At 38.4% G+C, this 14070-nt stretch overlaps 1 protein-coding gene across 4 annotated transcripts; it reads right to left on the minus strand.

Annotated features, from left to right (window-relative positions):
* Positions 1-120: 120 nt before the first annotated feature.
* On the minus strand, positions 121-11166 carry slc6a7 (solute carrier family 6 member 7). Of its 4 annotated transcripts, none has more exons than XM_081718932.1 (15): positions 10875-11166; positions 9356-9545; positions 7997-8128; positions 7586-7731; positions 7202-7251; positions 6199-6337; positions 5639-5773; positions 5397-5500; positions 5164-5288; positions 4895-5007; positions 4458-4595; positions 4173-4272; positions 3839-3957; positions 2528-2701; positions 121-2113 (listed from the first exon to the last, which is right to left on the minus strand). In XM_081718932.1, exons 1-15 carry the CDS (start codon positions 10959-10961, stop codon positions 1949-1951), a joined length of 1917 nt encoding a protein of 638 aa, XP_081575058.1. In that variant the 5' UTR covers positions 10962-11166; the 3' UTR covers positions 121-1948. The 4 variants fall into 4 exon arrangements, with proteins under 4 accessions (XP_081575058.1, XP_035382915.1, XP_035382914.1 ...); XM_035527022.2 differs by having other exon boundaries at positions 9356-9581; XM_035527021.2 differs by having other exon boundaries at positions 9356-9584.
* Positions 11167-14070: the final 2904 nt, after the last annotated feature.

Raw genomic sequence — 14070 nt, forward strand, 5'->3', positions numbered from 1 at the left:
GTCATGTCAGACCTGCACGAACACTAGCCATTAAATCTTTTAAATCTATTTGCTTTAAGTGTATAAATATGAACTTCTTAACTCCTTTCCATGAAAAATGGACTTGCTGTATATCCTATGTGCCATTATTGTAATGGTTTCTCTCTCACATATAGCGCTTATATCTGGCAATGTTAATTCAGCCAACGTCAGTATTCATATTAGTCAATACACCAAGACCAAGAACTCTTTTCTCTTGCATATGCGATGGCTGCCTTTTAAACTTACGTAAGCAACTGTCCCACCCACTCGTACTTTCAGAGGTGTAGTCAGGATGTCTTAAACAAGCTGTGTCTTGTTTTTATGAATGCCTACCTTTTTTTTTGTACACTGTCAAAGCCTAAGTGTCTTATAGCAGGTGTGCCCAACAGCGTTCCAGGAGAGCTAGTATTCTGGGGAATTTTGTAAAACTCACTACTGCAGACGTTCGTTAACTGGATCATGTGTGTTAGATTAAGGCTAAAACTCTGTAGGATGGTAGATATGGAGCCTCTTCTTGCTGGATGAAACCTTTTAAAATTATTCTTTAATAGATTGATAATTTCTTCTCTACTCAGCCCATGAGGTTCCCAGTTTTATATGATGCATATGTCAGTGATGTTTTAATCTTAAATGTTGAAATATTTAATTCCAACATAATCTGAATGAATGGAATAGCCAGAAATACTTAATCAGGGATTCTAAATATTACAACAATTGAGTAACAATTCAGTATTGGCACTGAATAGAATTAGTGCCAAGTCCAACATGCATGATGGTAACCATTTTCTTTATTGGAGCACTGCAGTTAACTCAGTTGTTGTAATATTTAGAATCCCTGATTAAGTATTTCTGGCTATTCCATTCATTCAGATTACACTGGAATGAAATAGTCTGCACCACAGGTATTAAGAGGGAAGGCTTCATTTTCTACTGGTACACTCAATGCAGTCTGACGATTTTTTTAAAACAAGACTGATGTAAAATTGTACTGAACAGCAATGCACCATCTTGGCGTGATCATGAGTTTAGAGATTAGATTTAAAGAGTGTTCCACCAGCAGAGCCAAGAGATATTTCCATGGAGCTCAGACTAAACATAGCCACATTATCTCCACTGAATCTATGTCATTTCAAAGAAGTAAACTCTACCTACCTCATGGCCTCTGTACATCATCCTTGCCATTTCTAATTATGAAAACATTAAACCCCTCTAAAAGAGTCTGTGTTCACTGGATTACTATAAGAAAAGTAACTTTAAATAAAATGTATTCCATAGTAACTGAAATTTCTGGATGCCATTTGTGCATTCAATAAAATTCATCTCTGGACCAGAGGTTGCTTCAAAAACATAAACCTAATAAAATCATTCTTTATGCAGTGAGCACTGACTTACACGAATAAAACAAATGAAATGGAACACAATAGAACTATTATCTTTAAAATGTTTTGATCTGTTCATCTTTAAGGAGGCTTTTGTCTGAACAGTTTAGTAAAAGCATTATTTCATATCATAAATTCAAATGATCATAAATAATTTAGTGTATGTATGGGAAGCATTTAAACAAAAACTTTAACTTTGAAAAATCCCCATTGGGGAAGTCCATGCTGCTCTCTATATAGTGGTTAATTGCAAAAATTATACATCCAGATAACTTTTATCAAAACTTTTGAGAACACTAGACTGAGTTTCCCCAAAAATTAAAATGCCAGAAGTACCACGCCAGAAGTACCACTTGTCAAGTACCACTCCACTGTTTACATCTCAGAGAACAGGCACTAGGCACTGCAAAAATCCACAGTGCAGTTAGTGTAGACTACATATTTTTAGTAATCACTAGGCATTGTGCTTTTGCTGGTGCTCCCATGAAATTGGGAGAGCCTTCTACACTTCACCCTCCTAACACTGGATGCTGTAGAGGAGGGCAGTGTTATGCTTCACTACTCTCCCAGGCTATGCCGGTGAAGTCCATCTCAGTCAGGGTTACAGTAAAGGGTCCTTCTATCCTCTCGGGCTCCACACGTGGCTCCTGAGTGCTGATGTTCAGGTTGTTGACACGCCAGGAGTTGAGTGGACGGATGGCTTTCTGAAAGCGCTGGAAAAGCAGGCACACAAATGACAGTTATAGTCCACAGGTTCCTACTTTGGCTGTGTGTGTATGTATGGAGGGGTGTTTCATTAGGACTACTATAAAATCCATCCTATCCATACACTGTAATGGTACCGAATACCACGCTATCAACGGGTGTGGGATAAGATACTGCCAGGAAGCCCAAACAGGAGCAACTGAGGGTAAAGGGCCTTGCTCAGAGGCTCAACAGCAGTAACTTGGCAGTGGCGGGGCTCGAACCAGTAACCTCCCAATCACAAGTCAAGTACTCTAACCACTGAGCCACCACCGCCCACTATTCTAAAATGACAGGGAAGGACAGTATATTACAAATAGAAACCTTGATCAGCTTGTTTCTTTGTTGTATAAGCCAGTAAAACAAAAGGTTAAGCAACTCACATCTTTCAGAGTGCCAGATTCCTTACAGATAGCTACAGTGGCCCAGATAGGGATCTGAATGCAGCAGACAACTCCAATACACACCCCCAGTGCCTTCCCCCACAGTGGGTACACATAGGTGCCATAATGGAGCGAGGTTCGGTACATCTCCAAGAAGATGTAGGTCAGGATAAACTACACAGAAAAAAAATCATAACGTTTTTTAGCACATATGCTACCACTAGAACACACACAGAAAGATAGAATTTCATGGGTGCACTCTAAATTATTAACACTGGAAGCTACATAGACATGGTGTTAATTTCAAGTCTCAGCTAGGGGCATTCATTTATAACTGGCTTCACTTGTGCGTGAGAGGCACAGGTGTTTTTAAAAAAGTTTTTTAAAAAAACAAAACAAAAAACTACAGGTGCCACTCGCATTGCTTTACTACATTGATGCCGAATATGATGTTGCACTCAAAGTAAGTGGATAGTTTATTTAACAAAGTTAAGAATTCCATTTGAGGTTAGAATGCATTTGAAATGAAGATGTTGAAATATGCAAACTTGGTGGCCAACATGAGAAAACATGCGTAGCGAGCATATATAAGGCCAGTGGGAGATATAAGGCCAGCTAGGGGATTTGTAGCTAGGTCTGCACACATCCTTGCTTGGGGTAGCTCTGAAGGAATTATCTGAAGTAGCCAAAAGGGCTCATCAGTGGCTGTGGATGAGGGGAGCACAGGTTAGTTGGGATCTTCAATGTCTTTGCTACATGGAGGACTGGGCAAATGTGTGAACTGTTGTATCAGGTCACTGTCATGTCTAGAGGGTTAGATCTAGATGTAACTGGTGGCATTGAGCATGTATTAACGTTGCCATTGCGGCTGGATACAGCCTTGGTCACCAGGGAGGTGAATAAGGTTTTCTGTCTAAAGAGGTTTTAATGTGATTGGTTTAAAAGTGAGCTTGGAGAGGGGTGGGTCTGGGATTCCAGACCTCACTTTTGAGCCTTCTGAAGGTGTTGTGGGCTTAATTCAGTAAAGCACTGATGAGGGGAGGTGTCTACCTGATGAGGTTGTGATGTCTATTGTGAAGTAAGTGGGCTGGACCCCATGTGAAACTTTTTAAGCACAAGATAAATTGATATCTTTCCTGTGTATAATTACAGTTATAAAATACCAAAGCTCAAAGTAATTACAGGAAACAATAAGTATATTTTACATAAACCTACAGTCATTATAAAAGCTTTTTGCATTGGTATCAATAACATCAAATCTGATTTTGATTTCAAAGAAGGACTCTACCCACACACACTATATTTACTCACCAATAATAGGAAGGGTGTGCAGAATACCCAGCATGCTTTGAAATAGAGCAACAATTTGGTGCACCATGGTGGACAGAGACAAATCATGTCCACTATATCCTGGCAGAATTGATTCACGCCTATATAAAAATAAATAAATAAATAGATTAAAAAAAAAAAAATCACATTCCCATCCATTGGACAATGTTCACATATTTCACAAAATATATGTCCAAAATGTCTTTTTTTCTCTGTCAAATACAGAGTAATCCAACATAATCACTAATTCAAAATAAAGCTGTATTGTGACCTCTGCTACAGTGAGGGCATGAGATGAACAGTGACCAAGGCGCACCATAAAAGAATGAGATGCCCAGACACATGAAGAGAGTGATAATGATGAGACCAAAACTGGTGCTGAATGAATCTATCAGGGTAAACCAGTATATTCCTCCCTGTTAGGAACACACACAAAAAAATGAGGAGAAATACACCAGTGTAACTTCAAAATGTACAGAATAAAAATAGAGCAGAATCCTTTTTTTTTCCATGCATCACACATTAAGCACAATATTCAGGTTGCACAGTGAATCCCAACAAACTGCCATACATAAAATGAAGTACTTCGACTATCACTCACATCAGTGACGAGCAACAAGCCCATCAGGTAGAAGCCAAAGCAGAGTAGGGCCAGGAACAGAATCTTGTGTTTCATATTGACCCTAAGCTGAGGGAACTCATCCAGCACTGCTGTGGTAATCCCCTCCATGTTGCCAAACTACACAGGTGAAGAATGGTAGAGATAATACCAAGAGCAGAGAAGAAAATTTATTAGCTGCATGTCATAGGCATCTGCATTTGCAGAAGGTAATTGTGTCATGATGTGGTATGGTAAATATAGCTGGCCACTAAGTGATGCAGGAAGTATGAAGAAATATTTAGCTCAAATGTATTCTGCAATCAAGAATGGCACAATATGAGGTTTTTAAAATTGCTGCCAGCAAGCCTAGCAACACAGGTTTATAACAGAGCTGCAGTTGGCATACAGAAGAACTGTCGTTTTTGAAGGAATCTTACCAGTGTATCAACTCCTAACATAAAGAGCATGAGGAAAAAAAGAATGGACCAGAAAACAGAGCCAGGCAGAAGAGCCAGGGCTTCTGGGTAGGCTACAAATGCCAAACCTGGACCTGATAGAGGAACAAAAACCATGATAAACATATGTAGAAAACAGCCCAGAATCAGTCAGTGCATCTCATGCCATGTTTCAAAGGACTCATATCTGAGGGTGAAATACTGAGGAAAGGAGTATATGTTATGTAAAGGACAAGCTGGACTAGATTTACCTGTGTCTGCAACCTGCTCCACAGGTACACCCTTCCTCCAAGCCATGTGACCCAGGATGGAGAAGATGGCAAAGCCTGCAAAGAAGCTGGTGCCACAGTTTCCTATGGTGATCACCAAGGTATCCCTGGCAGAGGAAATTGGCATTTAGGATTTAGACATTAAACCTGTTCATAATTTTCCTAACACAAACAGTGGAACACGAAGAGAACATGATTAGTAATAAAGAATTAACCTGATGACATTATTGTCGAATTTATTGTAGGAGGCCATAGACAGTAGGCCTCCTACTCCAATGCCCAGTGAGTAGAAGATCTGTGATGCAGCGTCATTCCATACCTGTAAAAGACAAATCATACTATCTTACAAATCCATGTACATTTTAGAAGCAAAGCTCAACATACAATATCTGGATGCATTCTGAGAAAAAGAAACTGTGCAACTGAGAGGTGTGAAATAATAACACTATTCCTACACCTGTGCATTAGCCAGGCGGTCCCAGACTGGTGTAAGATAGAAGGCCACACCCTGGAGAGAGCCCTCCAATGTCGCCCCTCTGATGATCAGAACTATCAGCACAAAGTAGGGGAAGGTGGCTGTCACATATACCACCTAAAAGTTAAGAAGGGGATGTAAATGATGCAATAATCAGATTACTGCCCAAACATTATGCTATTGACACTACACTACTGTGAAAGTACAGCTATAATTGAACTGTGGCAATGTTTAGTAATGTTATTATAATTAAACATTGTGAATGTTGATTCACAATCAACATTACAACATTGTGAATTCTCATGGTGAATGTTTAATAATGTATCTACTGCTGACCAACATGGGAACCAATTATAACAATCTGACTACCAGGTATATGATCATTTGAAGTTGCACAGGATTCAGTCTTCCAGTCCTCAATATATACTATCTGCAGATTCTGTGTAGTACAAACTGCTGGTAAATATTAGATCTTACATTAATCCTGCTTCCCCTAAATAGTCCCCATCCTAAGTGAGCTGTTGCTGGTTTAAACAAGTTACCTTTCCTGAGCTGCGAATGCCCTTCAACATGCAGAGGAAAATGATGACCCATGCAGCTAGTAAACACAGAGCAAGCTCCCATCTGACAGGCCCAGGGTCTTGCAGGCCATGACTGTTTACCACACCCAGGACACGCTCACTGCAAAACACAGACACACACACACCTTGTTAAATTCAAAATTAGAAGAATTTTACCAACCACCACTGTTTCCTGCAACACATTAACATATAATAAGAATATGTAGTGGTCTGGGCCATCTATGCTCCTGTTTAATTGCGTCATGTAGGATGAGCAGAGACGGAGTCGAACGCAGGTAAAGGGTTTTAATGATATAGAGGGGCAATCCAAAGGCACAGTCAGATAACAAGCAGAGGTAATAACCAGCAAATACACGAATAGCAAACAAATTCAATAAGGAACAGTAATAAGAATAAATCCAGGTAACAGGTAAAAACAGATCAACAACCATAAAATCGATAATAAATAGCAATGCTTGGAATCTTAGGGCAGCCAGATGAGACTTTGCAATGACCAACTGGAAAAACAAAGCTTTTATAGGTGAGCTAATGAGAGATAACTAGTAACAGGTAGATTTAGTAGGCAGGTGATCTGGACCGAACTAGGGGTTTGTGGGTAGTAAGTAGTGAGTATTGAGTCCAAGTGGAAGGTATGACATTATATCAGATTTGCTGCAAGAATGAGTCTATGCATCTTAGACAGCAGGACCTTCTCAGAACTGAAACATACTCTGTTTGCTCTACATTATTTAGCATTATTTTCAAGAATAGGAACATAATATAAAACCTTTATGTAGAGCTAATGAACATAGTATAGACTTCAATTAAGTTTAATGGTCAATGAATTGTTTGTTACACATACATTTAAAAAATATTTTTTATTTGTTAAATGTTTCACAATATGATTGACATGTTACCATCAGTCAGTCAGTTTTTCTGGGTAAAACAAGGAATACATAACAGCATCATAACGGAGCATACTTACTTCCAGAACACCTCAGGTGGACTAAGATGGTTTGTCTTATTGGTGGAGTTCTGTGGATTAAACAGGATAAATTATATCATACATGTGTAAAAACATAAAGTATATTGCAGGACTATTTGCTGTCTTTTTGCTGAGCTTTACTATTTTACTAACCAGCAGTTTTTGTTGTTAAATTATTAAGTTGTGAAATTAGGTGGTTCTCTGGGAATGGTTTATGGTAAACAACAACAAAGTCCAATGTTATTCAAAACTTCCTCTTAAAAAGCTGTTTGTCATTCATTTATTAGCACAGTGATTCTATGGCATTTAGGCCATGTTTGCTCACATCAAAATCAAAGCTGACATGCAAAGTCACTTCATGATTAGTAGTTAAATAACACTTACACACAGTGGAGCATTAGCAGGAGCATCACAGGACCATGGCAGTGGGCTCTGAAAGGAACTACCCAGGTAATAAAATGTCCAAGCAATGATTACATTGTAGTAGAGGCACACTAATGTGGAAACACACAGCATCCCTATGCCAATCCCTGGAGAAGGAACAGACAGGAGAATACAGGCAAGATCCACATTGTGTAAAACTCTTGAATCATCCCAACAACACAGCTGACAGGTGATACTTTACCGGTGACACTGTAATACAAATAAGCCAGAGCATGAAAAACACTTACTTGCTCAACACTTAAGATGGACTTACAAACTATGAATACTATATAAAACCCAAAACAAATTATGTAAATGCCTCCAGGTCTCCCCGCCCCTTCAGGAATGAAGTGCACTGTGGCATGATGGTACCTTTAAGCAGTGGGCAGCACTTCCAGACAGTGATGGGACCTGCAGATCCATACTGGCCCAGGCTGAGCTCCATCAGGAAGAGAGGCATGCCCGTGAAGAAGAGCATGATGAAGTATGGGATGAGGAACACGCCTACGACAACACAAACAACACTGCTGTCTCACCCACTTACTGCATTCACAGCTTCATACAGCATCCATTTGGGTTGCAATGACATGGAGCATCAAAAGATCAACAGAGCTGAATACCTTCTACAGAATCTTTGCTGCTATCCTGTTATCAATTAAACATTAGTTAATACACAGTTCATAAATCCTCACTGATAAATCTTTACATCAGATCATTCAATAATTGTTGCATATATCAGTACAGATGTGTCAAATCATAGTGTACTCTTGTAAAGGAGTATTTAATTCAAACAGATTCAACTCACAGAATTTCTAAATGAGTAGTGTGCAAGTATGCTTTTCCAGTAATGCATCAAAAATCAGCTGAAAGTAAAACACCAAAGTAAAACACCAGTGGAAATGTGACTTTGGACGAATGCAACTTTGATCAGCAGGGGCATCTCTATTACATGTGAGAGGTTCACACCCAACACATACCAAAGAAGGAATAGAGCTGTTCTCCACAACTAGAAGCTGCCCAAGTCTTTTCAAAGGATTAGAGCTACACAGTTTTGGTCGGTACTGCATGTGTGTGAGTATGTAGCTGACTATAATCTTAGGATCAGCTTTCACACTCTTCAGTCTGGCAATGTGTTACCTTGGTTTCAAATCTGGTCCATTCACACTGCTTATTTAAAAAAAAAAAAACTTTTTCACTACTAAATTAAATGAAATAATGTGTATAGAGATTATAATTTAGCACACAAAAATATGATACATCACTATTTTGCTGTGCAATTGTCCTATAATATAATTTAACATACCACCAACCACTATTACCTAGAAAACCACATACTATATGTGTGCCACACAACCTGGCCACAGAAAATTGTTATCTTGAATGGGTGTAACAGTAAGATTTTATAATGATACTGATATCACATACATCTTATGCCACAATTTTAACCATCCACTTCTAAGGACAAGGACCTCTCTGCCTTGCTAATTTGTTTACTTGTACTGTGCAAAAGATAAAGATGGCACAATGGTCAAATGGTCAAATGATCAGGTACACTGCATACCAATGCAGAGTGCTGCTTTATTTTGCGCTTTTCTTCAAGCGCCCCCCCCCCCCCCCACACACACACACACACACACACACACACACACACACACACACACACACACACACACCAGACCTACTCTCACTCTCCACTCAGATGCAATTTCACCCCTGCTGGCAATAACTCACCTCCACCATTGCGGTAGCAAAGGTAAGGGAACCTCCAGACATTTCCCAGGCCAACACAGTACCCAATGCAGGAGAGCAGAAACTCATTCTTGCTACCCCATTGCTCCCTGGGATGTTGAGGTTGTTGTGGAAGGGCAGGAGAAGGGGGGCGAGACCCATCATGTGACTGGGAAGCCATTCTGCTGGGACTCTGTGAGACAGTGAACCCATTGGACTGTACTGCATTCTGCTAAAGACAACATGGAATTCAGTCAGATTCATTTGTATATTAACTGGTTTTCAAGTCATTCTCTCCTCTTGATGCTTAAAGGCCTTAAAGGGTTTGTTTAAAAATAAGCCAATAGTAGTGCATAAGGCCATCATCAAACCAGTCAACCTTTTTTAGTCCTTTATGACCTGAAATACTGCCATGTATATTGAAGAGAAAGGTATTTTTACCATGTGAATGTCTGATTCCAACAAGCAATCACATATGAATTCTATGTTTATACTAAATGTATATGATTAATTAAATGTTATGCATAAAATGTATTCATTAAAAAAAGAAACATAAAAAACTTTAAACAGTATTGCCCAATGGCATGAAAGAAACTTCTGAAGTGAACAAGGCATGATCTTTGACATTAGCAAACTATTTACATGGCTACATGATAAACCAATCAGGATTTGGTTCAGCTCCATAATGAAAAGGAAGTAATTCTGGTTGCCAGAGGAACAATGAAGAGGACAGGTGATCATAAAAAGAGGAAACATTATAGCCACTTCAAGTCGGTTACACTTCATGTATACATATCTGCAAACTGGTACACTAGACCAGAACAAAAGATTTCGTTTTGATTAACACAGATTTGCAGAAAGTGCTATAGGTGACAATGGAAAGTGCTCAGCGAGCTGAAGAAACAAAACTCCTTTAGCGTTGTGTGTCTTGGGGTTCTTCTAGTGGCTTTTAATATAAGCTTCTTTAAAGAATGTCCATGTATCATAAGCTACGTAAACAATTGCCACAAAATTCAGTGCGTGGGCGGCTTCAATGCTACTAGACGAGGTTTGACCTGCCTAGGGAATTTCTGCATTTGAAACAACTGTGGATATTACATATATTAAGGCCACAGTTTCTAATTATAAAATCCCTTGTCATTCAAAATCACTTTTAAATTTTAATTTTGCTACTTTACCATTCTTCAAGTCACATACCCTAACTATGGTGCCAATATGTAGACCCTTGTTTTCCAGAAGTTATAATAATTACCGAAACGATAAATAGCTTTAAAATGATCTACCTCATGAGGAATGAGGACAAACAGGTTTTATTACTAGCTATATTAACAAACCAGCTAGACAGGGCTAAGAGAATAGAGCTCACCAGTTAAACTGCCTTTCCAAAATAGAAATCCTCAAATACTCTGAAGAAGCAACACCGCAAACCAATACTTGATTTAATTTAATCCATTAAATTTCCATCTAATCCTACCGCTCCTTTATCTCTTATGTTCAACAAACCCATGTTCCCAGGTACTACCTTAGCCTCCTCACTCGGCATCTCTCCAGGGGATGAGTCGAAGCTTTTCTTCTGATGCTCGTTACATAGTTCCGGTAAGGGTTTCATCGAAACGTTTGACTGGCCAAAAAAAACTTGCCAGTATTTTTAAGCGTTTTGATATTTCGATGGATTATAAAAGTAACATAAGGCTAAAGTAAAATTACACTACCAAAAGCAGCGCAGGTGTACTTCAATTCGCCATGTTGTCCAAAAGGTGAGGGAGGAGGGTAATGGGAGGTTCTGTTCTCGTAGCAGTCAGAGTTTACCTATGTACAAGTTGTCTAGCCTGAAGTATAGCCACTCCTCTTGAAAAACTTTGTCGTATTGTCTGTATATCTCTATTGCTATTTATAGGCTCTATCTTTTGTGAGCTGTTTCAGTGACTTTAAGTGGAATTTAATTGTGACTCTCAAAATGATTTATTTGTGTTTATATATATATATATATATATATATATATATATATATATATATATATATATATATATATATATATATATATATATATATCCTAAATCTAATTTACATCAGCATATAATTGACAAGCCAAACTGGAAAAAAAGAAAAACAACCGACCCAAGGCAAAAATATAACATTACAGGTCATCTCTTTAATCTGTTTCATTTTTCTGTACAGTGAAAGGCTCTTTAAATTTGCTCTCATTTCAACAGGAAACCACGCTGCCACACTCTAACGACAGGAAACTGCTACTTTTATGCTGCTTGTAGCATATCCTTTTTATAAGCACCTTTCACACAATATAGATATATAATATATATTATAGCTCCAAAGACTGCCTTTAATGTTTCTTTGAATAGTATTTTCTGGCAGTAAGAGAACAATCATTAATATGATCATATGTTTTTGGTTATTATATGTAATGTATGCCCTGTACTGAGAGAAGATTTTACACTACTCTTTTTTCTTTTGTAAGGAGTCTACTGTAGAAGACTGTGTGTTGACTACCTCATGCTTCTATAAGAAATGTACAATTATATCATAGAGGTGTGGCTACTTTCTCACAAACACAGAATGAAAAGGGAAGAGATGTTGCAGGCATGATGGATGCCCAACACAGCAATGCATATACACTCTTGGGCCCTTGTGGCAATTTTTTTCATTTACCTGACACTTTTATCCAAAGTGACTTACAATTATGACTGAGTACAACTTGAGGGTTAAGGGTCTTGTTCAGAGGCCCAACAGTGGCAGGGCTTGAACCAGCAACCTTATGATTATAAATCAAGTACTTTAACCACTGAGCTGCAACTGCCCTAAATAAGGCTTACAAGCCTTACAATAAGGCTTACCCACATACAAAACTATATTTCACTGGTATTACCAGGAATCATGAAATCTGAAGAAAGTGCTCATTTAAGTAGGTCATTGTGCATTGTTGAGCCTCCTGATGCCTTAACATCATACTATCATTACATGCTTACCTGTAAATTTGTGTGCTGATGTCGCCAACTTTATCTCATCTGCCCTTCAGCAGTTTGTGCTTGTTAGGACTAATTAGGCTGTTTGCTTAGACTGAACATAAATGATGAAGTCAGAATTTCTCAAGAGACCTCCATATGTCATGATTGATGATCAGAAACCTTCAAAAAAGGTTTTGTAAGGATTGACCTTTTGACCTTTAGACAATGCAATGTATTTTTTGAGGAAATAAGTCTAAATACTAAATACAATAATGTAAATTTTAAAGACTTTAGATGTCCTTGTTCAGTGTAACACCCCCTAAAGGTAAATTTTGCATACCTCACCGGAACCTCAATCTATGAAAGTGTTTCAAAATAGGAAATAATCACTTACATGGTTTATGAGTTATAGCAATTTAGGTCATATATAGCAAGGCTACAATGATTGATTTTGGATACCATGGAGAATAAAAAAATCTAACATCTTTGAAAATTATTTATTTACAGAGCCCACAAATTGCAAGACGAATTTAAAAATGATAGGCTAAAATTCCGGATACCCAGATAACATACTACTTTCGCCAAATATTACAGTACACGACCCAAGCTACCTTCGTGGTGTACTGCATCCTGTCAGGTAACGGTGGCGGAAAATCTTTCCCAAGTGGGCGGAGCTTCATACGTTTCATGCGATCTCGTAGTATAGTTAGTTTGGCGCATACTGAATGCTATATGGAATACTACTGCGAGGACCAGTATCCAGTATATACTGGTGGAGTGTGCAGTTTACAGTATATAGTAGGCTATTTCGAACAAAGCCTAGGATTTAGTGACCTCATTGCGGTTTGATTCGCTGCAGCGCCCCCTTCAGGCTGAGTAGGATCATCTCGCTCACCTGAGTAGCGGGATGGACTACTGTTGACTGAGTTTCATTTATCTAGGCCTTACGGTTTGGTTTGCATAATGCGTGCAGAAAAGAATAAATACGCTTCTTGTAATAACAGTATGTAGTTTTCAATAACAAATATACCTGTTTTATTGGGCAATCTTATTTATTATTTTACGCAAGGAAGGTTATAGCTGAAATGTAGCTCGGAGACCATACACTAAAAATATCATAATATGCATAAGTTAAAGAAGACGTGGCCGTTACCTAGTTTATATTTATTACTTAAAGCAATTTGGATTTAATCCTTGTAAGTGAATTTGTCTTAAAAAACAGGGCGGGCTATTTTTGTTCTAAATCACTTTTGAGATAGGCTACGTAACTTCCTAAGATAGGAACTTTGTTATCACATTTTTTACTTGTATTTCTGGCACAGCATAAAATTCTAGCTAACAAATTAACATATGTCATCATTTTGGTAACAACAACAAAAAAATTTAATCCCACCAGACAACCGAAACAGCTTCACGACTTTTACAAGCGGGTAACAGGAAGAAATACTATGAGAAGCCGTTAGAGCGAAATCGGTTAAACATTTGTGCGTGCACACTAATTTAAATTTGCGTACGATAATTCGCACTTGAATATACACTTAGACTATGCTCGTGTGTAGAACAAATCCAGGCATTTCAATGTTTATTCCCTGTTGAATCAACGTCATGGGCCGAGGTTGAATAACCACTGAACTTTGTTTGGATTTTGAATAGTGAACCAACGGTGATACCGCGAAATTTTCAGTGCGCCCGGAAGTCATTGTTTTACAGATATGCGCAAGTGTGTCATAGATATGAACAAGTGTTTTATGGGTG

Source organism: Electrophorus electricus, chromosome 8 (assembly GCF_041902795.1).
Source record: "Electrophorus electricus isolate QZ-2024a chromosome 8, ASM4190279v1, whole genome shotgun sequence".
NCBI classification, from domain to species: Eukaryota; Metazoa; Chordata; class Actinopteri; order Gymnotiformes; family Gymnotidae; genus Electrophorus; species Electrophorus electricus.